We start from the raw sequence: 23,169 nt of genomic DNA on the forward strand, positions 1-23,169 counted from the left end.
ACGGACAATTTCACTGGGAACATTATTCTAGATCAGTGAGTTTTCGCCCTTCAACACTTTAAACATTTCACTCCACTCTCTTCTTGTTTGCAAGATCTCTGAAGAGAAGTCCAATGTAATTCTTTTCCTTCCCCTTCTAAAATAGGTATTTTCACCCCATCCCCTACCTAACTCCTTAAAAATTTTTTTCTCTTTGTCTTTGTTTCTCTGAAGTGTGAATATGCTATGTCTGACCTTAGATTTTTTTAGTATTCATCCTGCTTGGTATTCTCTGAACTTCCTGGATTTGTGATTTGCTGTCATTAATTTTGGAAAATTTTCAGTCATTAGTTCTTCAAACATTTCTTGTATTTCTCTCTCTTCCCCTTACGGTATTTCCATTAAACCTTCTGTAATTCTCACACAGTTCTTGGATATTTTGTTCCATCTTTATCATTAGTTTGTCTCCTTTGCATTTCAGTTTTGGAAGTTTGCACTGATGATCATTTCAAGCTTTCATTCTCTCCTCAGCTGTGTCCAGTCTATTGATGAGTCCACCAAAAGCATTCTTTATTTCTGTTACATTGTTTTTCATTTCTAGCATTTTTTCATATCACTACTGATATTACCCATCTGTTCTTGCATGTTGTTCACTTTTTCCACTAGAACCCTTAGCATGTTGGGTGCCTGGGTGGCTCAGTTGGTTAAGCGACTGTCTTCAGCTCAGGTCATGGTTTAAGGGTCCTAGGATCAAATCCCACACTGGGCCTCCCTGCTCTGTTGGGAGCCTGATTCTCCCTCACCCTCTGCCTGCCACTCCCCTGCTTGTGTTCTCTCTCTCCTTGTCAAATAAATAAATGAAATCTTAAAAAAAAAAACAAAACCCAACCCTTGGCACATTCATCATAATTATTTTACTCCAGGTCTGATAATTCCAAAATCTCTCCATATCTGAGTCTCATTCTGATGTTTGGTTTAGCCCTTCAGATTGTGCTTTTCCCTTTTAGTATGTCTTATACATCTTTTGTTGAAAGCCAGACATGCTATGTCAGGTCCAAGGAAGTTAGGTAGATAGAACTTCACGATGAGGTTTTATGTTTATCTGGCTAAGAGTTAGGCTGCATTATTGTTTGCTGTAGCTGTGGTGTCTGAGGCTAAAATTGCCTCTAGTGTCCTTGTTTTTGTTTCTCCTGTTGTCTTTGGATGTCCCTAAGTGACTCTTTAAATAGGGTCTGAGGTTTGCAGTTCTTTTAGCTGCAATTCCCTACCATTACACAAAAGCCCTACTGATGTGGTAGTATGGTCAGGTGTGGGAGAAAGGAAAGCATTCTCTTATTAGTGCTCAGTCTTTTAGTGAGCCTGAGTTGAGCTGAGAGGGGGCTGGAGTTGGGTTTTCTCCCCACATGGTCAGTTAAGCTTTGGCAAAATAGCTTCCTTTGAAAGCATATCTTCTTAAGAAGAACAGAGTACTCTGGGAGTATTTTTAAAAGTGACTTTTCCCCTCCCCCATGAAGATTTCTCAGATCTTCACAGTGAGAATATACTTAAGGGCCCCTGAAGGTAAAACTGAGAAAAGTTGTGGGACACCTCTAAGGCTGAGCCATTGAATTTTTAGCTCTCAAGCAGGTCTACACAGAGCCTCCAGCAATTCCACAATTAGAATTTAAAGTATTCCCACTGATATTTGCTCCAACTGTCATGTTGGCTTCAGCTGCTGGCTTCTGCTCCTGGTAAACCGTGATCTTCCGGTAAGCTGCGATTCACTCTATCCGTCTGTCTCTTCAGTTTTCAGGGCAGCAGTTTGCTCAGTGACCTCAATTCTCTGATGGATCTAAGAATTGTTGGTTTTCGGTTTGTTCAGCTTTATTTTCTTATTGTGAGAATGGGAGCTTCCAAGCTCTTTACATGGTGGGCCAGAAACTGAAAATCTTTCAGCATTTCTCTGTAAAATTATGCTTAAAATCTCCACCAGAATTAAAAAGTGCTAGTGGCAAATTTTCAGGTTATTCTTATTCTCTCAGACAAATATAGGTATTTATTTTGTTTTGATCCTTGAAAGAAAAAACAAAAAAATTTTTAATGTGTTCTCTCTTAAGCACTTTCTTCCAAACGATCTTCTTTTGGTCTGTTCTTGTTCTTATAATATAATAGGTCGAAGGTGGGGGAGGAAGAAAGAGTAATAATAAGACAAGACTCACTAACTGACCACAAGTTCTTGCCATATAGTTTGATACATTCTAAACTATCTGAATCTGATGTGTTTCACTCTTTAAAAGTGTCAATCCTCCATATTATTTAGTAGTAATCCAGATTTCAAGTTTTACCTTGCCTCCTCCTCAGTCACTGCCCAACTTCCTGCTTCCTACTAATATGGGTTAAGAGTCAAGTCATTTGCAAGTCATCTGTCAGTCTACATAGAAAGTTCTGCAGAGTATTTTGGATTCAAATTTGAACACTTACAAAAGGAATAAATAAGACTATTCACTAAGGATTATTTAAATTGTAATGATCTAAATACATTTATTAATAGGTGGTTATAAAGAGAATGATTTAAAATTTTATTCCAAGAAAACTTTGCTTTTTCAAATTCTGTTACTTAACAGGACTGTTTGGATTATGGAATACTATTTGGCTCATTTGTAATTATGTGAAACCAAACTGATTATTACTGCTTTCCATGCTCATATACGTATATGTGTGTATAAACATATATACATACATATTTCTTCACACATACATAAAACAGCATATTCTACATATTTTGGGGGTAAATTTAATGAATGTTCAAAAATATCTTTTGCTGATTAAATTATCCTTCTGCTTTAAACTTTTGAAATGCTCAAATTGTTTTTTCAGTGATTTAGATTTGCTATTACAGAATGCTCTTGGGGTACCTGGGTGGCTCAGTTGGTTAAGCATCCGCCTTTGGCTCAAGTCATGATCCTAGGGTCCTGGGATGGAGCCCCCGCAGTAGGCGCTCTGCTGAGCAGGGAACGTGATTCTCCCTCTGCCTGCTGCTCCCTCTGCTTGTGGTCTATTGCTCTGGCAAATAAATAAATAAAATCTTTTTTAAAAAAATGCTCTGTTTTTATATAGCGAACATTATACACTTTGACTATAATCACTGGCTAAAGAGAATTTCTTACAAGTATAATGAGAAAGAAACTGATTGAAGATCTCTGCCATCATGTTTACATACAAGAATAGGAACCCATGGGCAGTTCCAAAGTTGAAAATAGAGAATATATGTGGACTTATATTAACATAATAGACATTCTTGGATAGTTAAAACTTGTGGAACTGTGGCAGAGGCCCAAGTAATTATTACTAGCAGAGGCACAAATCTCGGGGTAATAATAAGAATAATAATGGAAAAAAAAACCCACCAACAATACTAATGTTAACATTTATTGACTGATTACTATGTGCCAGGTATTATTCTACGTGCTTTACAATGTATTATCTTGCTGAGTTGTGCCATAATTCTGTGACATAGACATAAATGAGTAAACTGAGACACTGAGAAATTAAATAACTTGTTAGTAAGTGTCAGAGTCTATATCCAAACTCACTCCTGACTGGCATCACTCACTATGTTTAACACTGAGTTTTCAGAATGTTAACTTAAAAGGTTTGTATTTTCCCAAGTTATCCATTTCAGAATTAAACAACAAAACACGAGTAAATATTTTTGGTCCTTTCCTCTTTTCAGGCATTTACAATGGTATTTTTAAAGAAAACATATCATTCAGCAACGTAAATCTTAAAAACAAAACAAAACAAAAACAAAACAATTAACATTAAGATCAGTCTTTGTATCTTTATGGGTCTACTGACCAGTTAAAATAAGGTGCTTTATGAATCAATTGTTAACAGTTTAGTACTATATTATATAGAACTTTGTTTTTACACATCAATATAACTGAATCCACTACAGATATCCACAATAATATACAATTCAAAGCAGGATTGTAAATGTAACTAATGTAAATAAATAAATAAATAAATAAATAAATAAATAAAATGTAAATAAGACAAATAAGACAAATGTGAGAAGTAAAATAATCCAGTGTCCAGTGGAGATGAAAGTGCAATGATTCTTTGTTGAACTCAAAATACATTCTTTGTTTAAAAGACTGACAGTCTTGAAATATATACTTTCAAATCCAAAAAATGATTAAATTTTACTCAGAGGATTGCAAACTCCGGTTAGCAAGCAGACAATACCGGCCGCCACCACATCGAGTTAACTCCGGCTCAGCAGTCCCCTCCTTGCCCAATTCTGGGTGGTGGGTTTGGAGAATCCTTCCTCTTTTCAGTCTACACAATGAATTAAAGGTAATGGGTCTCATTTTTCCCCAGTCTGAGATTATTTTTGGCTCTTTTACAAACAACGAGAAAGTAAAATGAAAACCTACCTAAAGCCATTTTCTTCCTCCTTCCCTGAAATTCTGGTTTATGCTTTTATTCAAGCCACTTACCCCTATTTGTAAATGCTAACATAATTTCAGATTTTAAGATTTCCCTGTTACCTTAACTACTTCCCTTGAGAAGTTTACGGCATGAGGGGTTTGTTTGCTTTCTATTTTTATTTGCATTTATTCAGTAACCAAACTTCATCACAGAAAAACGTAGTGGACAAGGACTCTCCCCTTGTGTTCTATGGCAAAGAGCGCGGTTGGTGACATGGCCCGTGGCTGGATAACCTGACAAGAAAAACCCCACTGGAACACATCTAAGCAAAGGGTCGAAAGGGTTTTCTGCCACGACGCGAAAAGTCGGCTTTGTTAAACTGGAACTTAGCAGAGCTGGCGGCAACCCTGCACAACACAGCCATAGAAGAGAAAGAGAGCGGGAGACTTGCTGCACCGGGAGCAGGAAATGTGATGCAGGCTTGAGACCCAAAAACCCAATCCCTTCTCAGCAGCGCCTCCCAAAGCCAGCCGCTGCTTTCCCTAAGAAGGCAGAACGTCCCCAGACCCACGTTGGCCGCACCCCAGCTCCTTTCTCTTTCCTCCGCAGCTGCACACAGACGAGCACGTGAGCGCGGCAGCGCGTCCCAGCTGTGCCTCAGCTGACCGCCTCCTGATTGGCTGAGACAGACGTGGGCTGGGGTGGGACTGGCCGCCCGCGTCCCTCGCCATTGGCTCTCAGGGAACCCGCCTCCCCTCAGGTGAGGCGGGCATGCCTGTGCGCGAGCAAGGCTCCGCGGGCGGGCGCGCCCCCGACACCCTCCCCCCTTATCCCCTGCGCGCGGCTGCGCGCGGCTGAGCGCGCCTCCGCCCTTGCCCGCCCCCTGCCGCTGCCTCAGCTCCTCAGTGCACAGAGCCGCCTCGTCTGAGGGGACGCGAGAATTGGCCTCGTCGCCGCTTCGGCCAGTGCGTTGGGCCGGGCCTTGACAAGCAGCCGGAGGGGAGGCTCTTCGGAGCCGGACCTAGACCCTTGCGATTGCCTCCTGCTCCTCCTGCCTGCGTTTTAGGAGGGGTTTCCCGCCTTGCACTCCCGCCTCTGGACGTGCCTCCCCTTCTCTCCCCGCGTGTGGAGGGAACGAGCTCTTAGGCCGGAGCGAGCCTGGGGGCGGCCGGCCGTGAAGGCTTCGCGGGGACCGATTCGCCATGGAGGGCGCCGGCGGCGCGAACGACAAGAAAAAGTAAGCCCATTTCTTCCGCCAGCCGCGTTCTCCGCGGATGCTCCCGCCCGCCCGCCCGCCGCCCTGGGCTCGCGGGCCGGCCTCAGCGTTCCGGGGGTGGGGGGGGCGCCTTTTTGTTTCTGTCTCTTCTCCCCTCCCATCTCCCCCAGCCTCGCCGGCCGGGCTCCCCCGCTGCCCACGTCGCCATCTTGTCGTGGGGGGTGGGAGACGCATCGAAAGTGCTTTCGGGGGCCGGGAGCCGAGCCCTGCTAGCCCTCCCTCCCGGCCGCCTGGGCCTCGCACCGCCCTCCTGCCCGCCTTGAAAACCCGGCCTGCCCTCTACCCCCATCCGGGTGGACTTCCCCTAGCCCGAAAACCCCGGGAAGAGAAACGAGCCGCAGCTCGGTCGCCGCCGTTTGCACCCGAGCTTCCGCTCCTTCCCGCCCCCATTCTCTCCGGTTCCATGGCAAATTCGGCCCCGGGGAGGACCCTGCACGCTGGTCCTGGCTTCCCAGTGGGCTCGGGGCCCTGGGTTTCCCACCGAGGGTCTCGCGTGGTCGGATGCGATCTGGCGGTGCGGTTGTCTAGCCGCGGCGGGGGTCTTTGCCTTTGTGCATTAGGGATTTGTCTCGGTGGCTTGCAGATGCTAACTTTAGTTTGCACGTGCAGGTTTTGTTTTGTTTTGCTTTGTTTTAATCGCCTTGAAAAACTCGTCTAGACTGAGAGAGTAACGGAAATTTGGTGAAATCGTCACATTTTAAAGAGAACATCAGAACTGGGTACTTGTATTTATATCAGCTGTCAAGAGAGCCCAGACGTTATAAATTAATATGTGCCTCATTCATTCTTAAAAGTATCTTAGTGAAAATATAGGGGCCGGCAGATTTTAGGCAAACAATATTAATGAAATGGAAAATAAAAAAGGATGTGATCGCAGCAAATGAAATGTAGCTTCAGCATTTTTGGAACTGTCTTATTTTCATGAAATTAAAGTATATTAAAGGAAGACCTTCTAGATATATCCGACGAAAATAATCATTCTGTTAGAACTTATTGCAAGTTTTTAAAACACCTTCAAGTTTGAGTCTCGGTGGTACATTATAGGATTAAGAATTGTAAGTGGAACCAGTGGAATTAAGAGTATTACAGCCCCTCCCCCCCGCCCCCACACAATTTGTACAGTTTGGGTATTTTAACCTTTGTGGAAATCACTTTCAGGAATTGGAGATTTATAGGAGTTGTGGTTAGTAGAAGCTTTACTCCTTAAAATCCTTCCACTCTTCTGGGAGAGATTAACTTTCCTAATCAGTATCAGCAGAAGATAAACTTGGTGGTGGTGGTGCTGTTTTGTAGATACCATTTTGGTCTTTATTTAGTGGAATGATAAATTCTCAGTTTGTGTACACCGGAGAAAGCTCTTATAAAATTCAAAAAGTGAGTAGACAGGTCTAGACTTAATTCCAAGAGTTGACAGGAATTAATTGCAATTAATTTTGCAGAAGTGATTACAGTGCTTTTGATGAAATGATGAGGCTGCTAGATTATAAATGTAAAGCAGATTACCTCCGTGTAGTGCCAATTTTCAGTCCTTATTATATGCTGAATCTTATTAATATTGTGCATCAAGTTATGCACCAGTCCCTTTTTATATGTAATATTGTACTCATTTTTCCTTTGTAGTTCATCATTTGGGATATCGCAAGCAGCTTTAATATAAATGAATTAGTTGCTGTGCATCACTCCCAATTCTAAACTGATTCTTAGATTTTGCTCAGTCCCATCTGTTATTTTCAAAAATATTCTCATTTGAAAATTCAGCAAACTTGGGTCAGATTGAGTCATATTTCTTAATACAGAGGTTCTTATAACTTGAAAGTTAAACAGTAAGTGGCTACTCAACTTTTAGATGTTATTTGTTAAAGGTTTTTTTTTTATCATTTTCTGGTTTTTACCATTTTCTGACTAGTGATTTTAAAACTTTTTGAAAAGGTAACTGAGAGATTATGGGGCAAGGTATTTTCTCCTTACAGTTGTGCTCTTGAGCCCAGGTTGGGGAGACAAACTTGTTTTCTTGAAAGAAGGTCTAGGAAAATAATAAACTGAAGCATTGGAAGAAATTAGAACAGTGGATGGGTATGGTTATAATGGGTTTAACAGGGAATTTCATGCTGTTTCCTTAGCAGTAGGTAGGGACTGGACTTAATAGCACCTTAATATCAATTTTTTAGATCTCAAAGGGAAGATTAAGTGGTTTATTGTTCTCTTCCAGGTTTGAGGCCAAACTCCTTCAGTATCCAAAACTAGTTATTGGATCATTAAAATCTCCGAGAATGGATATTTCTTAACTTCTTTAACTTTTGGTCATTAAAAGTCAAGAAGCTCTCTCATTTATTAGTAAGCTCTCTTCTTTGTTATAATTTTACTTTGATTTTCTTTTTTGAAGAAGAACATGCCTGGTAGTTGAGAACATAGGATCTGGACCCAGACACCTCTTAATTAAAAACTAAGAGTCCAGGGGTGCCTGGCTGGCTCAGTGGGTTAAAGCCTCTGCCTTCGGCTCAGGTCATGATCCCAGGGTCTTGGGATCCAGCCCCGCATCGGGCTCTCTGCTCAGCGGGGAGCCTGCTTCCTCCTCTCCCTCTCTCTGCCTGCCTCTCTGCCTACTTGTGATCTCTGTCTGTCAAATAAATAAATAAATAAAATCTTTTAAAACTAAGTGTCCAGTTTTTTCACTTGTTAGCTTTGTGAGCTTGGGCAAGTTACTGAATGGTTCTGAGCCTATTTCTTCCTTTTGAAATGATTACAATAATAGCAACTATCTCAGAGGTTATTGTGAAGATTAAATGAGGTAATGTTCAGAGTCTGTCCGGTTTAGGAATCTTGGTAACACTATAATTGAAAATAGTTGTTACCTGTTGAAGTTCTAGTTTGAACTTATACAACACTTAAACACACTTTTTTTTGCAGGTGTTTCCAAATATTTCTTGTTTTAGTTCTCCTCCCCACCTTCATGCATCTTTTCTAAGTCTCCTAAAAATGAAAAGACTAACATTGGATTCAGATTTAAAGAGAAGGGGGGTTCCTTCCCATCTAAAACAGTACACCCCTGGGTTATTTTGGCATCTAGCACCAATTCTTCTTGAGTATTTGTTCTCTATCCCCTTCTTCACAATTTTGTATACCCCTCTTTCCTCCACAAATAGGCCACTTGAATTTACTCTGGATTTCAGAGACTATAGTTATAAACACATACACTACTCTTTTAGCAAGGTACGTGCAAGACACTGTAGTCTTGGGGTGGCAGTAACTTAAAACATTTTTTGTCTTGACACCACAGTTTAGACAATTTTATATTTATCTTTGCTAAACATGATGAGTTAACAAAATACTCCCAGTAAAGAATGTGAGCCTGCATGATAGAAAAACTTTACTTTTGAATTTCTCCAGTCAAAACTATTGTTTTCTCTCTCCCAAGGCAAGGCTTCCTACTGTATATTAGTCTGGTTTTGAAGGCTTGATTTGTATAAAGTCTATGTTTGTACATTCTTTTACTTGTACTATGGTAGTTCATATCAGTGGTCCATTACAAAGCATTTTGTGCAGTTTGGGGAATGTCCAGTCTTTCTACCTGCTGATTTCCATTATCTTTGTGTGGGCTCAAAGTTAAGATTTTGTGGTTATATTCTATTATTGTATGTCAAGAATGTGTGTAGGAGGCTGAGGGAGATTAGTCTCTATTGATGTTTTCTGAAGAACCCATAACAGTTGATTATGTTTGGTGGTGAAAAAAAACTATTACCATATGTGGATTTAAAGGTTTGGTTAGATTACTGTGTTTATTCATAAGTGTGTCCTCTTAAAATATAATTTCTATAATTTAGACACTTCTTAACCTAAGATTGTTAACATAAGTGTTTCTAAGGTGGTAAAAAATAATATGTGTTGTGGATTTGTTTTCTATTAAGAAATTGATTTTAATTCATAAGAATATTCTTTTTCTTAATCTTTTTTTTTTAAATGATGGAACTAATTATCCGGTTGGTGGATTATAGCCCACTTTCTGCTACTTGCGGTGTATGTGTTGTGTATGTTTTCTGCTTAACTACAGAACTAGAAAAAAAAAACTGAAGCTAAGATAAGTCAGTCATGTTGCTCAGTATTTTTGATAAGAGTTTGGCAAGAATTTTTGAAATAACTAGATCTTGGAATTTTAAAAATAATTTTATCCCTCTGTGTTTTTTGGAGCATCAGGAATTAACTATTTGGGGGGCATCTGGGTGGCTCAGTCCGTTAAGCATCTGACTCTTGATTTCAGTTCATGTTATGAACTCAGGGTCCTGAGATCCAGCCCATCACCCCTCCACTGGTAGGGAGTCTGCTGAGATTCTCTCCCTCTTTCTCTGCCCCTCCCCCTGTATTCTCTCTCTTTAAAATAATCTTTTTTAAAAAGGGAATTAACTATTTTGTGTGTGTATTGACTTTTATATTAAAATTCATGTTTTTTGAAATAAAAACTATCAAACCCATATCATTTGCAAGACATGACCCTTTCAGAAAAATGTAAGACATAAAATCTAAATTTATAAAAAGAAAATTTAAGTGATTTCCTCATGACTTATTTTTCCATAGCTTTTGAAGTGCTGTGAGGTTTTTAATTGTGGTTAAAAAAAAAAATATATATATATATATATAATGTAAAAATTCCCATCTTAAACATTTCTAGGTGTACAGTTCAAGAGTGTTAAGTATACTCACATTCTGTAACCAGAATTTTTTTACCTTGTAAAACTGAAACTGTAACCATTTAAACAGGTCTCCCAGTTTCCCCCTCTTAGTTCCTGACAACCATCATTCTACTATAAATTTGATTAGTAAATACCTTATATATGTGGAATCATGCAGTTTTTTGTCTTTTTGTGGCTGGTTTATTTCACTTAACATAATGTCTTCAAGATTCACCCATGTTGTAGGCATGTGTGAAAATTTCCTTCTTTTTTAAGGCTAATATATGCCACATTTTGTTCATCCATTCATCTTTCTGTGGACACTTAGGTTGCTTCCACCTATTGGCTATTGTGAATACTGCTGCTGTGAACACAGGTATACAAATATCTCTGTAAGATTTTGTTTTCAATCTTTTGGATATATCCCCAGAAGTATGTTGCTGGATCATATGGTAACACTATTTTTTATTTTTTTTGAGGAACTCACATACTGTTTTACATAGTGACTGCACCATTTTACATTTGTACCAGTAGTACGCAGGGGTTCCTATTACTCCATATCCTCCCCAACATTTGTTATCTTATGTTATTATGATAATGGACATGGTGAGGAGATTGTGTTTTTAAGGGTTTGTTTGTGTGTAATAACCAGCTTAAAAGTTAACAACAGAGAACAGTTGTCAGGGAAGCTTTATGAGACGTGAAGTTAAGCTCCTCTAAAATGAGAATTAAGTTTTTCTAGGGACTTAGAAAGATTTGATCTGCCAGTGTGTTTTCAGAAAAATACTTGATTAAAAAGGTCTATAACTGTTTTTTTGTTGATAAAGTCCCACTTAGTTGGTAACTTACTGTAAAAGATTTAAAAAATTATTGAAATGACTTATTTTCATAAGAAAATGGTCTCCAGCATTACCTTTTAATTCTGGTGACCTCAACTGTCATTTATGAGTGTTTCCTCATTTTTAAATTTTATTTGGTTATAATATTAAACATAGAGACAATTTCAGAGTGTGATTTTCAAAATTTCTTGTTTTGCACATAGGACAAAAATCTAGTGATCAGTCTTAACTGTGATTCTTCACTTTCTTGTTTTGAAAGTCACAATATATTTAGGCAAATTAAGGGTCTTCTACTTAATATTGCAGTTTTCACTCATTAGTGACCATTCCCTGTGATGCTTCTTTTTTTCCTAATAGTTGTGAAAATCTGTTTTCCACTTGAAAAATAGTGTGGTAAAAATAAACATAAGGTTTAAAGGCAGAAAGTTTTAAGTCTTTAAGAGTTGGGATGTATTTCTGTTCTTAGAGATCTTATAAATTAAAATGCTAACCAAATTTCTCTAAAGTGACTCCTTCCCCTTTTTTTTGTTATAAAATTGAAATATATTTAAATGGGCAAGATCACAGATAGACTGAATTTGAAACTTATGATGTGAAAGAGAATGTTTGCACACAGTGAGTTCTTAATAAGTATTTGAATGAACAGATGAAACAAAAAATGAATGAATAAAGAGAAAGAAGCAGAGAGATTTTAAGGTTTTTAAAAGATTTAGTGGAAGTCGTTACTTTCCTCTTCTGTGTCCTATATTTCATAGGAATTTTTCTTATGCTTGGAAATGCCTTGTGCTACTTTGAAACTTTCTTGAATCTTGAATTTTATATTTTTGTCGTTTCAAAAATATTTATAGTATTAGAACCTAGCTAGAAAAGTATTTTGTTACTAAATACAGCTATGTCACATATACTTGGCCTTGAAAGTAAACAGTGCCCTACTCTGAGGTATGTGAAAAGTTAGTGCCTGCCAATTCTATATATTTAGAGCACTGAGTTAAAAAAAAGTTTATTGAAAGAGACATATGTGTATGGGTGCCCAAAATTAGCTAGGTAAATGTATGGAAAGTATCTTCACCTTGTTTTATCTTTAGTAAAAGTTCCTTAAGTCTGCTCTAAACTTCCAGGAAGTTTGGACCAGTTTATACTCTCTAGCAGTGTTGGAGAGTGCCACTTTCTCGTACTTGGTCATCCTGAAAGTTTTTAATATGAAATACTTGGGAGTTTGTAAGTGTTTGGGATTCTTTTTATTGCAGTGATGAAACACAACTCAAGCTAGTTTAAGGGGAAAGCCAGTTATTGGCTTACACAGTCTAGTTTTGGTTGTAGGACAGTTAAATCCAGAGTCTTAAGTCGTGTCCTCACAGTGTTAATTTCTGACTTTCTCTTGAATATGACTTTGCCTGTATGCCTTTGTTCTACTTGCATGTTGGCCTCTTTCAGCCACTGACAGGGTATCTGTATGGTATGAAAGATGGCACCTAGCATTCCCGTGCCTGCATTCATACAGTTTGTATTTTAAAAAGTGAAAAGAAACTCCCTCTCCTTTCTAGTATCCATGTATCAGTCTCTTGGATGAGTGCCAATTTGCCTTGCTTGGACTATCCATTTTTAACTGCGTCGGTGGGGTTCCCTGATTACATGAGTCAAATGTCATATTGTAAAGTATTTGATTGCCTTGGTGTAGATTATTAATTATCTCCTTATCTAGGATTTTTGATCATTGCTGGTATCGTAATGAATGGGCTATAGGTTTTTGTTGAAAATCATCTAAATTCATATTCTACAGTTTTTTGGTTTTTTTTAACCAATCATTACTGTTCTGCAACTATTCTTGCTGTGCCTTTTGGAAAGCTGAGAGTCTTCTTTGGGTTAGGGTTTTCATTTTCTTAAGAAAAGATAGTAATGACTAATGGCTAAGAACTTGGGCTTTCAAGGTTGGCTGCTTGCTTTACCACTTATAGCTATGTGATCTTGTACAAGTTCCATTACCTCTCTAGGTCTTACTTTCCTCATCTATAAATTAGGATGATAATATTTACCTTATAGGATTGTTGTGAGGATAAAAGAGATATTAACTCTTGTGAAACAGAGTTCTTGGCACAAAGTAGGGACTTAATAAACTAGAAACTATCGTTAGATTCATTTTTATAATAATTATTAAGTTTCAGAAGAGTCACTCTCTTGAAGTCTCATATTACTAAGAATCACTCTAGCCTTCTTTGGGACAACCTGACAAAGGATGATGTCCTTTGGGCCACACCATCAGTGAACCTATATAAGAGGGGTAAGAATATTAGTGGTGCTTCTCCTCTACATTGGTTTGGGGTTTTGTTTTGTTTTGTTTTGTTTTAATGAATGTCTGGCCTTTTACAGATTAAATGAAGATGCTTTTTTTTTTTTTTTTGTATACACATGCTATTTAAAATATCATTTTCCGTAGTGATAATGGTAAAGGAGAAAGGCTCTTTATTTGGCTGTTGGAGATGGCAAACTAAGGAAGCCTACTTTTCCATGCTCTTTTGGCATCAGGAATTCATTAAGTGTCTTTTAACCTGTTTGTAGAGGAGAATTGGAATTTCCTTGCCTTTGCAGATAACATAGGTAAAATGTTTAAATGGGTTGTATGCCAAACCAGTAATTAAAGCCTTCACCGTGAATGGAGGAAGGGGTATTTTTCTTGGGTAATGTGAATGAGTTGATTTATTTCAATGGTTCCAGAATTTGTTTCATCCCAAGACTGTTACTCTAGCACCTAACCACTATGGCTTGTGACAGATTATCATATATTCATTTATTCAAAGGATATTTGTGCATCTAATATGTCAAGCAGAGCATTGAATTCTGCTGGCTCAGGCCACATTTGAGTTTTTGGTGTTAACTGATAACATACATTATGTATTATATCTTTCATTTTTAAGTAATTTCAAGTTTGGGATTATTGAAAATTACAGACTTTAGTATTTAAGTTTTGTTATTAATATCAGTTATCACAGCAGTATCCTCTAAATTGTGTTTACTAAGTTAGCGTCTGCTTTGAGAAATTTTTTAGACACACACAAAAGCACTCTCACAAAATAGTCTATTCATTTTTGGCAGCTTAAAATGTTAGAAAGTTTTTTATTCTTGTATTTCTTAACACTCACTAATGTTTAAATCTCTTTTGAAGCAAAGTAATCCCTGTGAACTTTTTTTTTTTTTTTAAGATTTTATTTATTTGTTTGACAGACAGAGATCCCAAGTAGGCAGAGAGGCAGGCAGATAGAGAGGGGGAAGCAGGCTCTCTGCTGAGCAGAGAGCCCGATGTGGGGCTCCATCCCAGGACCCTGGGATCATGACCTGAGCCGAAGGCAGAGGCTTAACCCACTGAGCCACCCAGGAACCCCCCCCCCCATGAACTTTTGAGATGTACCCACCAACCTTATTCTGAGTGTGCACATTAAAAAAATGTAACTGTTCCTTTTTGTGATCATTTGGTACCAAATTTGATTATAAACAAATTCAAACACAGAAGGCTTGTAGGAAAAATATAGACCTATGTAGAGATCATTTAGATGATCCAGAATATGCCTTTTTCCTTTTTCTTACGTTGCCATCAGAATGAGAATACAGTTTAAAAATTCTTAAATTTCACCTTTAACACTGCTACTGATCAAAACCCTTGCCATCTTTTAACTCCCATGTGTTACTCTCTGCAGTTGAATAAATCACCTAACTTGCCTTCCATGACATCCTTTTCAAATACAAGAAGGTAGTTACTTCTTTTCCTAAGTAAAAACACCCCCAAATTTCTTTAATATTTTGCTTTAAATATTATTGAGCATCTGATTTGTGGCAGGGCATAGGCTGTATTAAATATGGGGGCTTCAGTCTCAGGTGGAATCTGAGATCTGCCACTTATCAATAGTGTTATTCATTCCCTTTTTATATACAAGGAAATAGGGATCAGAGAGTTAGTTGGGAGAATTTATTGGCTAACATTGGATAGGATGGATTAGCGTAGGTGAAGGACCAAGATATTTGCTTAAGAGAGCTCATTTGTTGTTTCCAGAATCTTCATTATGGTCAGGATTTAGAACTAACTAGGAGAAATCTTCAGCGTGTGATTTCTATGTGTATACCTTTATTCTAATACATGTGAATTTTTTCAATTGTGTAAATACTTACTATAACTTACATATCTCCTGTTATATTTAAGGAAATAATTCAGGACATGTTCTGCATACACACATCCACACACTCATGTAGTGTCACTGACCTTTAAGTTCCAGATTCAGTTCTATTACTCTCGAAAAGCATGAAATCAGGAAAACAAAAGCATTTACAAGCTGAGAGGGCAAAGGGAGAAGGGTGATAGAGTAGGTGATGTGGGGTAAAGACACTAACACACAGCTGTTACTCGTGGACAGTTATTCTCAACCCCTTTTATGTTTATGGCATTCGTAAAGAGATTTAAAGATAATTTTTAAAAATTTTTCAAAGACTTGAAAAAATCATTCTACAGTTACTACATTTTTCATTTGGTCATCTTTGAAGCCTAATTATGCTCTTCTGTTATATTAAGCACAGACTTTATTACTTGCTTGTCATTGAATTGTACCTCTAGCTTCTCATTTCCAGCAGTCATTCTATACAGTATCACCCAACCACTCAGTGCAGTATTCTGCCTGAAAAACATAGTTGTCATAGTATGTGTATGTAGTTGCAGCTAAAAATAAATTTTTCTTATTTTTCAGAATTTGCTGGCTTACCTGTTTAATCTCTGCTATGATACATTTTAATGTTTTTCAAACTTCCGTGGCTTAAAAATCATCTGGGTGTTTAGTTAATAAAAGGATTTCCAGGTACCCATCCCCGGAGATTCTGATTTGGTAATTTTGGGATGAGACTCAGGAATTTGTCGACTTACCGTTTCTCGGCCTTTTGGCTAAGATCAACTGTAAGAATTTATAAACTTTACAAGTACCCATAGGTGAAGCACAAACCTTGAATAGCTAAGAGTGCTAATCAGAATCATCTGGGAGATTGTTTTTTAAAGAGACATACTAAGTCTACAATTTGAGTTTCCAGGGTTAGGATTTAGGCACAGATACCTAGGGAAAAAGTTCCAGTGGTGATTGTGATGTATACCACAGGTCAACCCATGACTAATCTAGTCAAAGTTCTTAGTGTATTTCGTAGTTTTTGCACTCCTAAGTATGTGGCAGTGTTAATTTCTAAGAGGTTGGATATATGTAAAAGCATTTGGGCAGATTTTTTTTAGACAAAGTATTTAACCATTTTGGGGTGTTGAACAATTTTTTACTCTGAGTATTTTTGAAAGACACATGAAGTATTTTCTTAGAGAAGAGGGGTTCAAAGTGTTCTCCAGTCTGGCATCATTGGTACTTAACCTGCTAACTTATGAAGGAGATTCTGAGGTCCCATCCTGCCCTTCCAAATCAGAAACTCTGGGTAAGGCCCAGAATCTGTGTTTGCAGAATCCCTCTAGGTGACTGTGATACAAGCTAAAATTAGAGAACCTCCATCTTAGAGTAACAACTTCACATACACATTTTTGGTATTATTTATCTCCTACTTTATATATATTAGGGGATCAGAGATTTTTTTTTGAGAGGCTCAATACCAATTCTGAACCAGGAGAGAGTTTATTTAAATCACTAGCTAGGAGTAATCTAAAAACAAAAGCATATTCTTTTTACAGACAGAATTTTAATATACAATATTGTCAACAAATGTAAATCTGTTAACTAATAAATTGATTTAATGTATAAATAGAACATTTTCACACTGATGCTACCTCATGTGTGGTATACATTTTATTTTCAGAATGTACCCTGAATTTAAAACAGTGATTCTTTCTTGTTTATTTTACTATAGCATTAGAAAATTGAATATTTAGGCATTTTCGTGAGGTTATTGGAAGGGGACTAATCCATCTTTTCTCTAATTGTGGATATTTTTATAAGATATTACCAAGCTAGTAAGGTAATAAACACCTAAACCAAGAAATTTAAGTTGCTTTCAAAAATAAAATAAGTACATATATTCTGAATATTTTTCTTTAGAAACCATTTCACTTAATTTTGGAATTTCAAATTAACTATGAAATTAAATTTTCAAAAGCTAGTAATTAGAATAAGAGACTTAAAATACTGTATTATACTGCTTACTTGGTATCTACTTTCCACTTCCTGGAAAGAAATAGGATTGTTCCTGCTTCATTCCCAAAATGAAGAAAACATTTAACTCATCTCTAGTTAATCTTTCTGTAAAACAAGTTTAAAAGTAAGATGACTACTTTCGGATTTTTCTGACAAATGCAGGTGCATTAAAATAGTGTCACTTCACTGATGAATTTTTCTTAAAGTATAAAATATTCTGTGATCCTGTTACCTTGAAACTGCTATTAATATTTGTAAACTTTGCAAACTGTATATTCTTGAATCTTTCTGGTTTTATCTATGCACTTAAAAGTTACATATCCATATGTATATGTGTACATATATACACATTTATTTACATATGTACACATGCATTACAGAAATGGATTCATACTCAAATTTTGTTGTATAACTTGTTTTCACATAATGCTATATTGTAACTTCTTCTATAAGCACAGATTAATTTTTGTAGATTTTTGCCTTGTCTCTTAATTTTGACTCTTTGATTTTATGGAAAGATTATCCCTAGGGCTAATGTTCTGTCAGTTAGGGGTTGACCCTAGTAACTACTATCAAGTAAAGACGAGAAACATAAAGATACATTTGTCCTAGAATATAAGCTCCATGGGAATAATAACATGGTCTATTTTGTTTATTGCCCTATGCTGAGAACAGTGTCTGGCTCCTTGGAGATGACTAAGAAATACTTGTTTGAATTAATGAATGAAATTCTCTAACATAAATATACTAAAAGTTCACTTTTAAGTTTATTGATTAGAACACATTTTCCTGGAGAAAATTATAAATAGCTAGCTATCCTGAAAATGTAATTTATACTTAATTTGAAATGTCAAATTTTGCTGTTTTTTCCATTAAGTAGGAACATATTTTTTAATTAAACATTATCTGTTTGAACTATTCTGGTTTTGCAGCAATTATCAAGTAGAAAATAGAACAACAAATCCTATTAATCATAAGAATACTCTAAATAATAAATATACTTGTCTAAGGGTAACCTCCCCTTGAAAAAAGCCAGTAGGATTAGAAATCAGGGGCGCCTGGGTGGCTCAGTGGGTTAAGCCTCTGCCTTCTGCTGAGGTCGTGATCCCAGGGTCCTGCACTGGGCTCTCCGCTCAGCAGGGAGCCTGCTTCCTCCTCTCTCTCTGCCTACCTCTCTGCCTACTTGGGATCTCTGTCTGTCAAATAAATAAATAAAATCTTAAAAAAAAAAAAAAGAAATCAACATAATGAAAACTTCCATGTCTTAGGATGAAAAATACAACACCTTTTTTTTTTTAAAGGAAGAAACCCCACTGTTTTTTTGTTTTGTTTTGTTTTTAAAGATTTTGTTTATTTATTTGACAGACATAGATCACAAGTAGGCAGAGAATCAGGCAGAGAGAGAGAGGAAGGGAAGCAGGCTCCCCGCTGAGCAGAGAGCCCGATGTGGGGCTCGATCCCAGGATGCTGGGATCATGACCTGAGCCGAAGGCGGAGGCTTTAACCCACTGAGCCACCCAGGTGCCCCCCAAAAATTACAACACCTTCTTGAAAAAGATTGTAGAAAAGAGATTCAATCTTCTGTTTACAAGTGGGCTAGGAGGACATAATTATAAAGGTATTGATTTAGTTGGTTAATAGCATTAACTACAACCCATGCATTTTCCTGTCCACATTAGCTTAGGACAAAACAGTAAAAAACATTATAGATCAGAGTGATAAGGGAAAATAATCTTAAAGCTTTCACTTCTTTCAATAAATTGGTATTCTAGTTTTTTTGCTTTCTCCCTGTACCTCCAAATCTCTTCTCTGGCAAAATCATCTGCTCTCCTTGGGGATAGTATTGGTGCCATTCACTGTTTGAGTGCTTGGTGATTTTTTTTTTTTTAAATCAATAGCCTTTTTCTAACTTATATTTAGTATACCTACTAGATGCTTACCGAATGCTTCGTTACATTTGAAAGTGCATATCCAGGTAATCACAGTAAATCCAAACAGTATGCCTTGTTTATGGTACTCATATTATTATGCTGTTCAATTATGATCACAATCTGTACTGTCACAGGAATATTGATGAAGCACAGATTTAGGGATCCTAAAAAAATGTTGAAGGGGCTGTCAGCCTTCCATGGGCTTAAGTCAAAAGTCAAATAGAAGATTAGGGCCAAATACTAAAGCCAAGCTGAACTTAGGCACATCTCTGTTAAGAACACAAAGATGAAGGGTGCCTGGGTGGCTCATTGAGTTAAGCATCTGCCTTAGGCTTAGGTCATGGACCTGAGATCAAGCCTGCTTCTCTCTTCCTCTGTCCTTCTTCCCCGCTTATGCTCGCTCACTCTCAAATGAATAAATAAAATCTATTTTAAAAATAATAATAAAAATACAAAGATGAATGAGGCAGTTTTCTGCCTTCAAGAAGCATTAAGGATTTTAGAGGAAGATAAATACAGCTGACCCTTGAACAGTGCAGGTGGTTAGGGGCACTGACTCTCTGCACAGTCAAAAATCCATGGATAAGTTTTGACTCCCCCCCCAAATGTAACTACAAATAGCTCTCCTCAAAAAACTTAACTACAAATTAAAGACTTCCTGGTAATATTAACACATATTTTGTGTATGTTTTATATACTGTATTCTTACTATACAGTAAGCTAGAGAAAAGAAAATGGTTTAAGAAAACCTAAAGAAAATAACATTTACAGTACTGTATTGTATTTGTCTAAAAATTCCAAATCTCTGTTGTTCAAGGGTCATGTTTATACAGCAAAATAACCAGAATGATGAGATCTAGCGGAGAGGAACAGTTTTGGAAGACAGGAGAAATAAAGTAATGCTGGGGTTGAATGCTGGAAGTTTCTCACATAAGTAAATATAGCAAGCCACTTATTGAGAAGAGTACCTCAGACAGAGAGAGACTGAGCCAGAAATAATGAAATATTATGCTTTTGATAACTGCAGTGTGGCCAAAGAATATAGGAAATAATGAGAATGAAGAGATGGACAGGGAACTAGCTAAGGGAGGGTTTCCATAGAAAATAGATTTTGTCATGTGTACATTTGATGGGACTTACAGCAGGGCATAACACCAGATTTCTTTTTTTTTATTATTTTATTTTTTTTTAAATATTTTATTTATTTATTTGACAGAGAGAGAGAGATCACAAATAGGCAGAGAGGCAGGCAGAGAGAGAGGGGGAAGCAGGCCCCCCGCTGAGCAGAGAGCCCGATGCGGGGCTCGATCCCAGGACCCTGAGATCATGACCTGAGCCGAAGGCAGAGGCTTTAACCCACTGAGCCACCCAGGTGTCCCAACACCAGATTTCTTATTTTGGAATGGATGATTGTGGTAGTAATTGGAGGGGACCCAGATGTAGAGCAAATAAAACACCAACAATAGTGAGCTGAGATGTTTGAATAGGTCCTCTGTACAAATTAAAGTCTGGTGGCAGTATTGAGGTAGATTGAATTATTATCCGCTGATTCTCTTCCCTTAGTAGTTGGCAGAGCATCGCCATTATAGGTGCTTTCGAGTTAGATTCCAGGAAAGAGCCTGGCCACAAGTCCCTCTGAATGGCTTATAAGTCCTAAACTCCAAAGCCGACCCTTATACATACTCTCCTTTATGTCTTTGGAGATGTGAAGTAGACGAATTTTGAACTTTATAATACCTGTATGTATGTATACTTAGTAATTAGAATGAGTTTCGGAGAGGCAGTGTAATATACTGTAAACAGCATAGTTTCTAAGCGAAATTGCTTGAGTTTTAATATAGGGTCTACCATTTATTTAACTCCGTAAACTTGGGTAAGTTATTTAACCAGGTTCCTTATCTGTAACATGGTGATAATAATACAAAAGTAAGTTAATTGATGAGAAATGTTTAGAATACCACTGTGTACATAGTAAGTACCTTGGACTTTGGATTTAAAGCTGCAGGCCAAAATGCCAACTGAAGAACACGGAAATTTCATCTGGCCTGAAACTTTAAGAAGAGCAGGGCAATTAAAACAGTGAGATGTACAGTTTTCACCTATCAGCTTGACAGAAATTAAAAAGATAAAGAAGATCTATAATATACATTACTGCAGAGTGCATGGGGAAATAAACACATTCATCAATTAGCAGAAACAAAAATGGGCACAGACCTTTTTATAAAGGTAAATATAAATGCCACATCCTTTAGATCATGGAATTTAACTTTAGAAGGTTTGTCCTGTAGTAGATTAAGCTATTTTGCTACTTTACTCAAACAGTAGTCCCAGAACAATCATAGAAATGCGTAAGCAGACTGTTCAAAAGATAGAATTTTTACTGTAACCTTAACTGATTTCTGCTGATTAGCAGATGTGAAATAGCACTTTATGCAGATATGTCAGTGCAAAACTTTACTTAACCTATACTTAATAAAAACAACAAAAGATGGAATTGATAATTTAGAGAAATTTGATGACCTTATTTACATGCAGAAAATCTGCCTATTTTCTTCTGGTCTACAAAACTTATTGTGCAAGTAAGTACAGGATTCATCTCTATGGAACCTACATGCTGTGGTCTACCAGAAATTTCTTGTTCAATACTGTAATTCTGTGGGGTATGACCTGATAAAAAGAGCCTTGCTCTGAGTAGACAAGAAGCTGGGCAGTTCCGATGCTGAAACTCTTTTTGTTTGTTTGTTTGTTTGTTTTTGTTGTTTTTTTGTTTTAATTTTTTTTATAAACATATAATGTATTTTTATCCCCGGGGGTACAGGTCTGTGAATCGCCAGGTTTACACACTTCACAGCACTCACCATAGCACATACCCTCCCCAATGTCCATAACCTCACCCCCCTCTCCCGACCCCCCTCCCCCCAGCAACCCTCAGTTTGTTTTGTGAGATTCAGAGTTACTTATGGTTTGTCTCCCTCCCAATCCCATCTTGTTTCATTTATTCTTCTCCTACCCCTGTAACCCCCCATGTTGCATCTCCACTTCCTCATATCAGGGAGATCAGATGATAGTTGTCTTTCTCCAACTGACTTATTTCAGTAAGCATGATACCCTCTAGTTCCATCCATGTCATCGCAAATGACAAGATTTAATTTCTTTTGATGGCTGCATAGTATTCCATTGTGTATATATACCACATCTTCTTTATCCATTCATCTGTTGATGGGCATCTAGGTTCTTTCCATAGTTTGGCTATTGGCAACAATAGCCATTGTTGCTATAAACATTCGGGTGCATGTGCCCCTTTGGATCACTATGTTTGTATCCTTAGGGTAAATGCCCAGTAGTGCAATTGCTGGGTCATCGGGTAGTTCTGTTTTCAACTTTTTGAGGAACCTCCGTGCAGTTTTCCAGAGTGGTTGCACCAGCGTGCATTCCCACCAACAGTGTAGGAGGGTTCCCCTTTCTCCACATCCTCGCCCAGATGCTGAAACTCTTAAGAACTTTGGAAGTTAAAGCTTTAAGCTAAGCAATGTTTTAAGAGCTCCCATAGTCACATGTGAAGAACATCAGATAAATTTCTATATTAAATCTTTTTTATACGTCCCCTGATTGCTTTATGTCTAGATAGATTATGTAATAGAGGACATACTCATTTTCATCACCTTCATCTAATTTAGGTTTGTCAATTCTTGAAGTATCATATTGCCTGTTTTATTGAGGCTTATTTCTCTTCCAGAATTCTGGCTCTTGCTCAAATTTTTCTTCTCCCAGTCTTTACTGCTTAAGTATATTATGCTTCAGATGTTTTATCTAGGCTCAAATTTCTTATGGATTTGTCTTATAAATTTAGTTGCCACATCTTTAACAATTATTATCTTCAAAGTTGTGGACAGTACAAGTATTTCTAAAGGT

General features: G+C 37.5%; 1 protein-coding gene across 1 annotated transcript in view; it reads left to right on the top strand.

Moving 5' to 3' along the window:
- Nucleotides 1–5,272: 5,272 nt before the first annotated feature.
- The window catches only part of HIF1A (hypoxia inducible factor 1 subunit alpha), a 41,706-nt gene continuing 23,809 nt past the window's right edge, over nucleotides 5,273–23,169 (top strand). The window contains exon 1 of the mRNA XM_080809110.1: nucleotides 5,273–5,629. Within this exon, the coding sequence (XP_080665236.1) occupies nucleotides 5,595–5,629 (35 nt within the window). The 5' untranslated portion in view covers nucleotides 5,273–5,594. The remainder of the gene's footprint in view (nucleotides 5,630–23,169) is intronic.

This window comes from Martes martes (assembly GCF_963455335.1).
Source record: "Martes martes genome assembly, chromosome: 7".
NCBI classification, from domain to species: Eukaryota; Metazoa; Chordata; class Mammalia; order Carnivora; family Mustelidae; genus Martes; species Martes martes.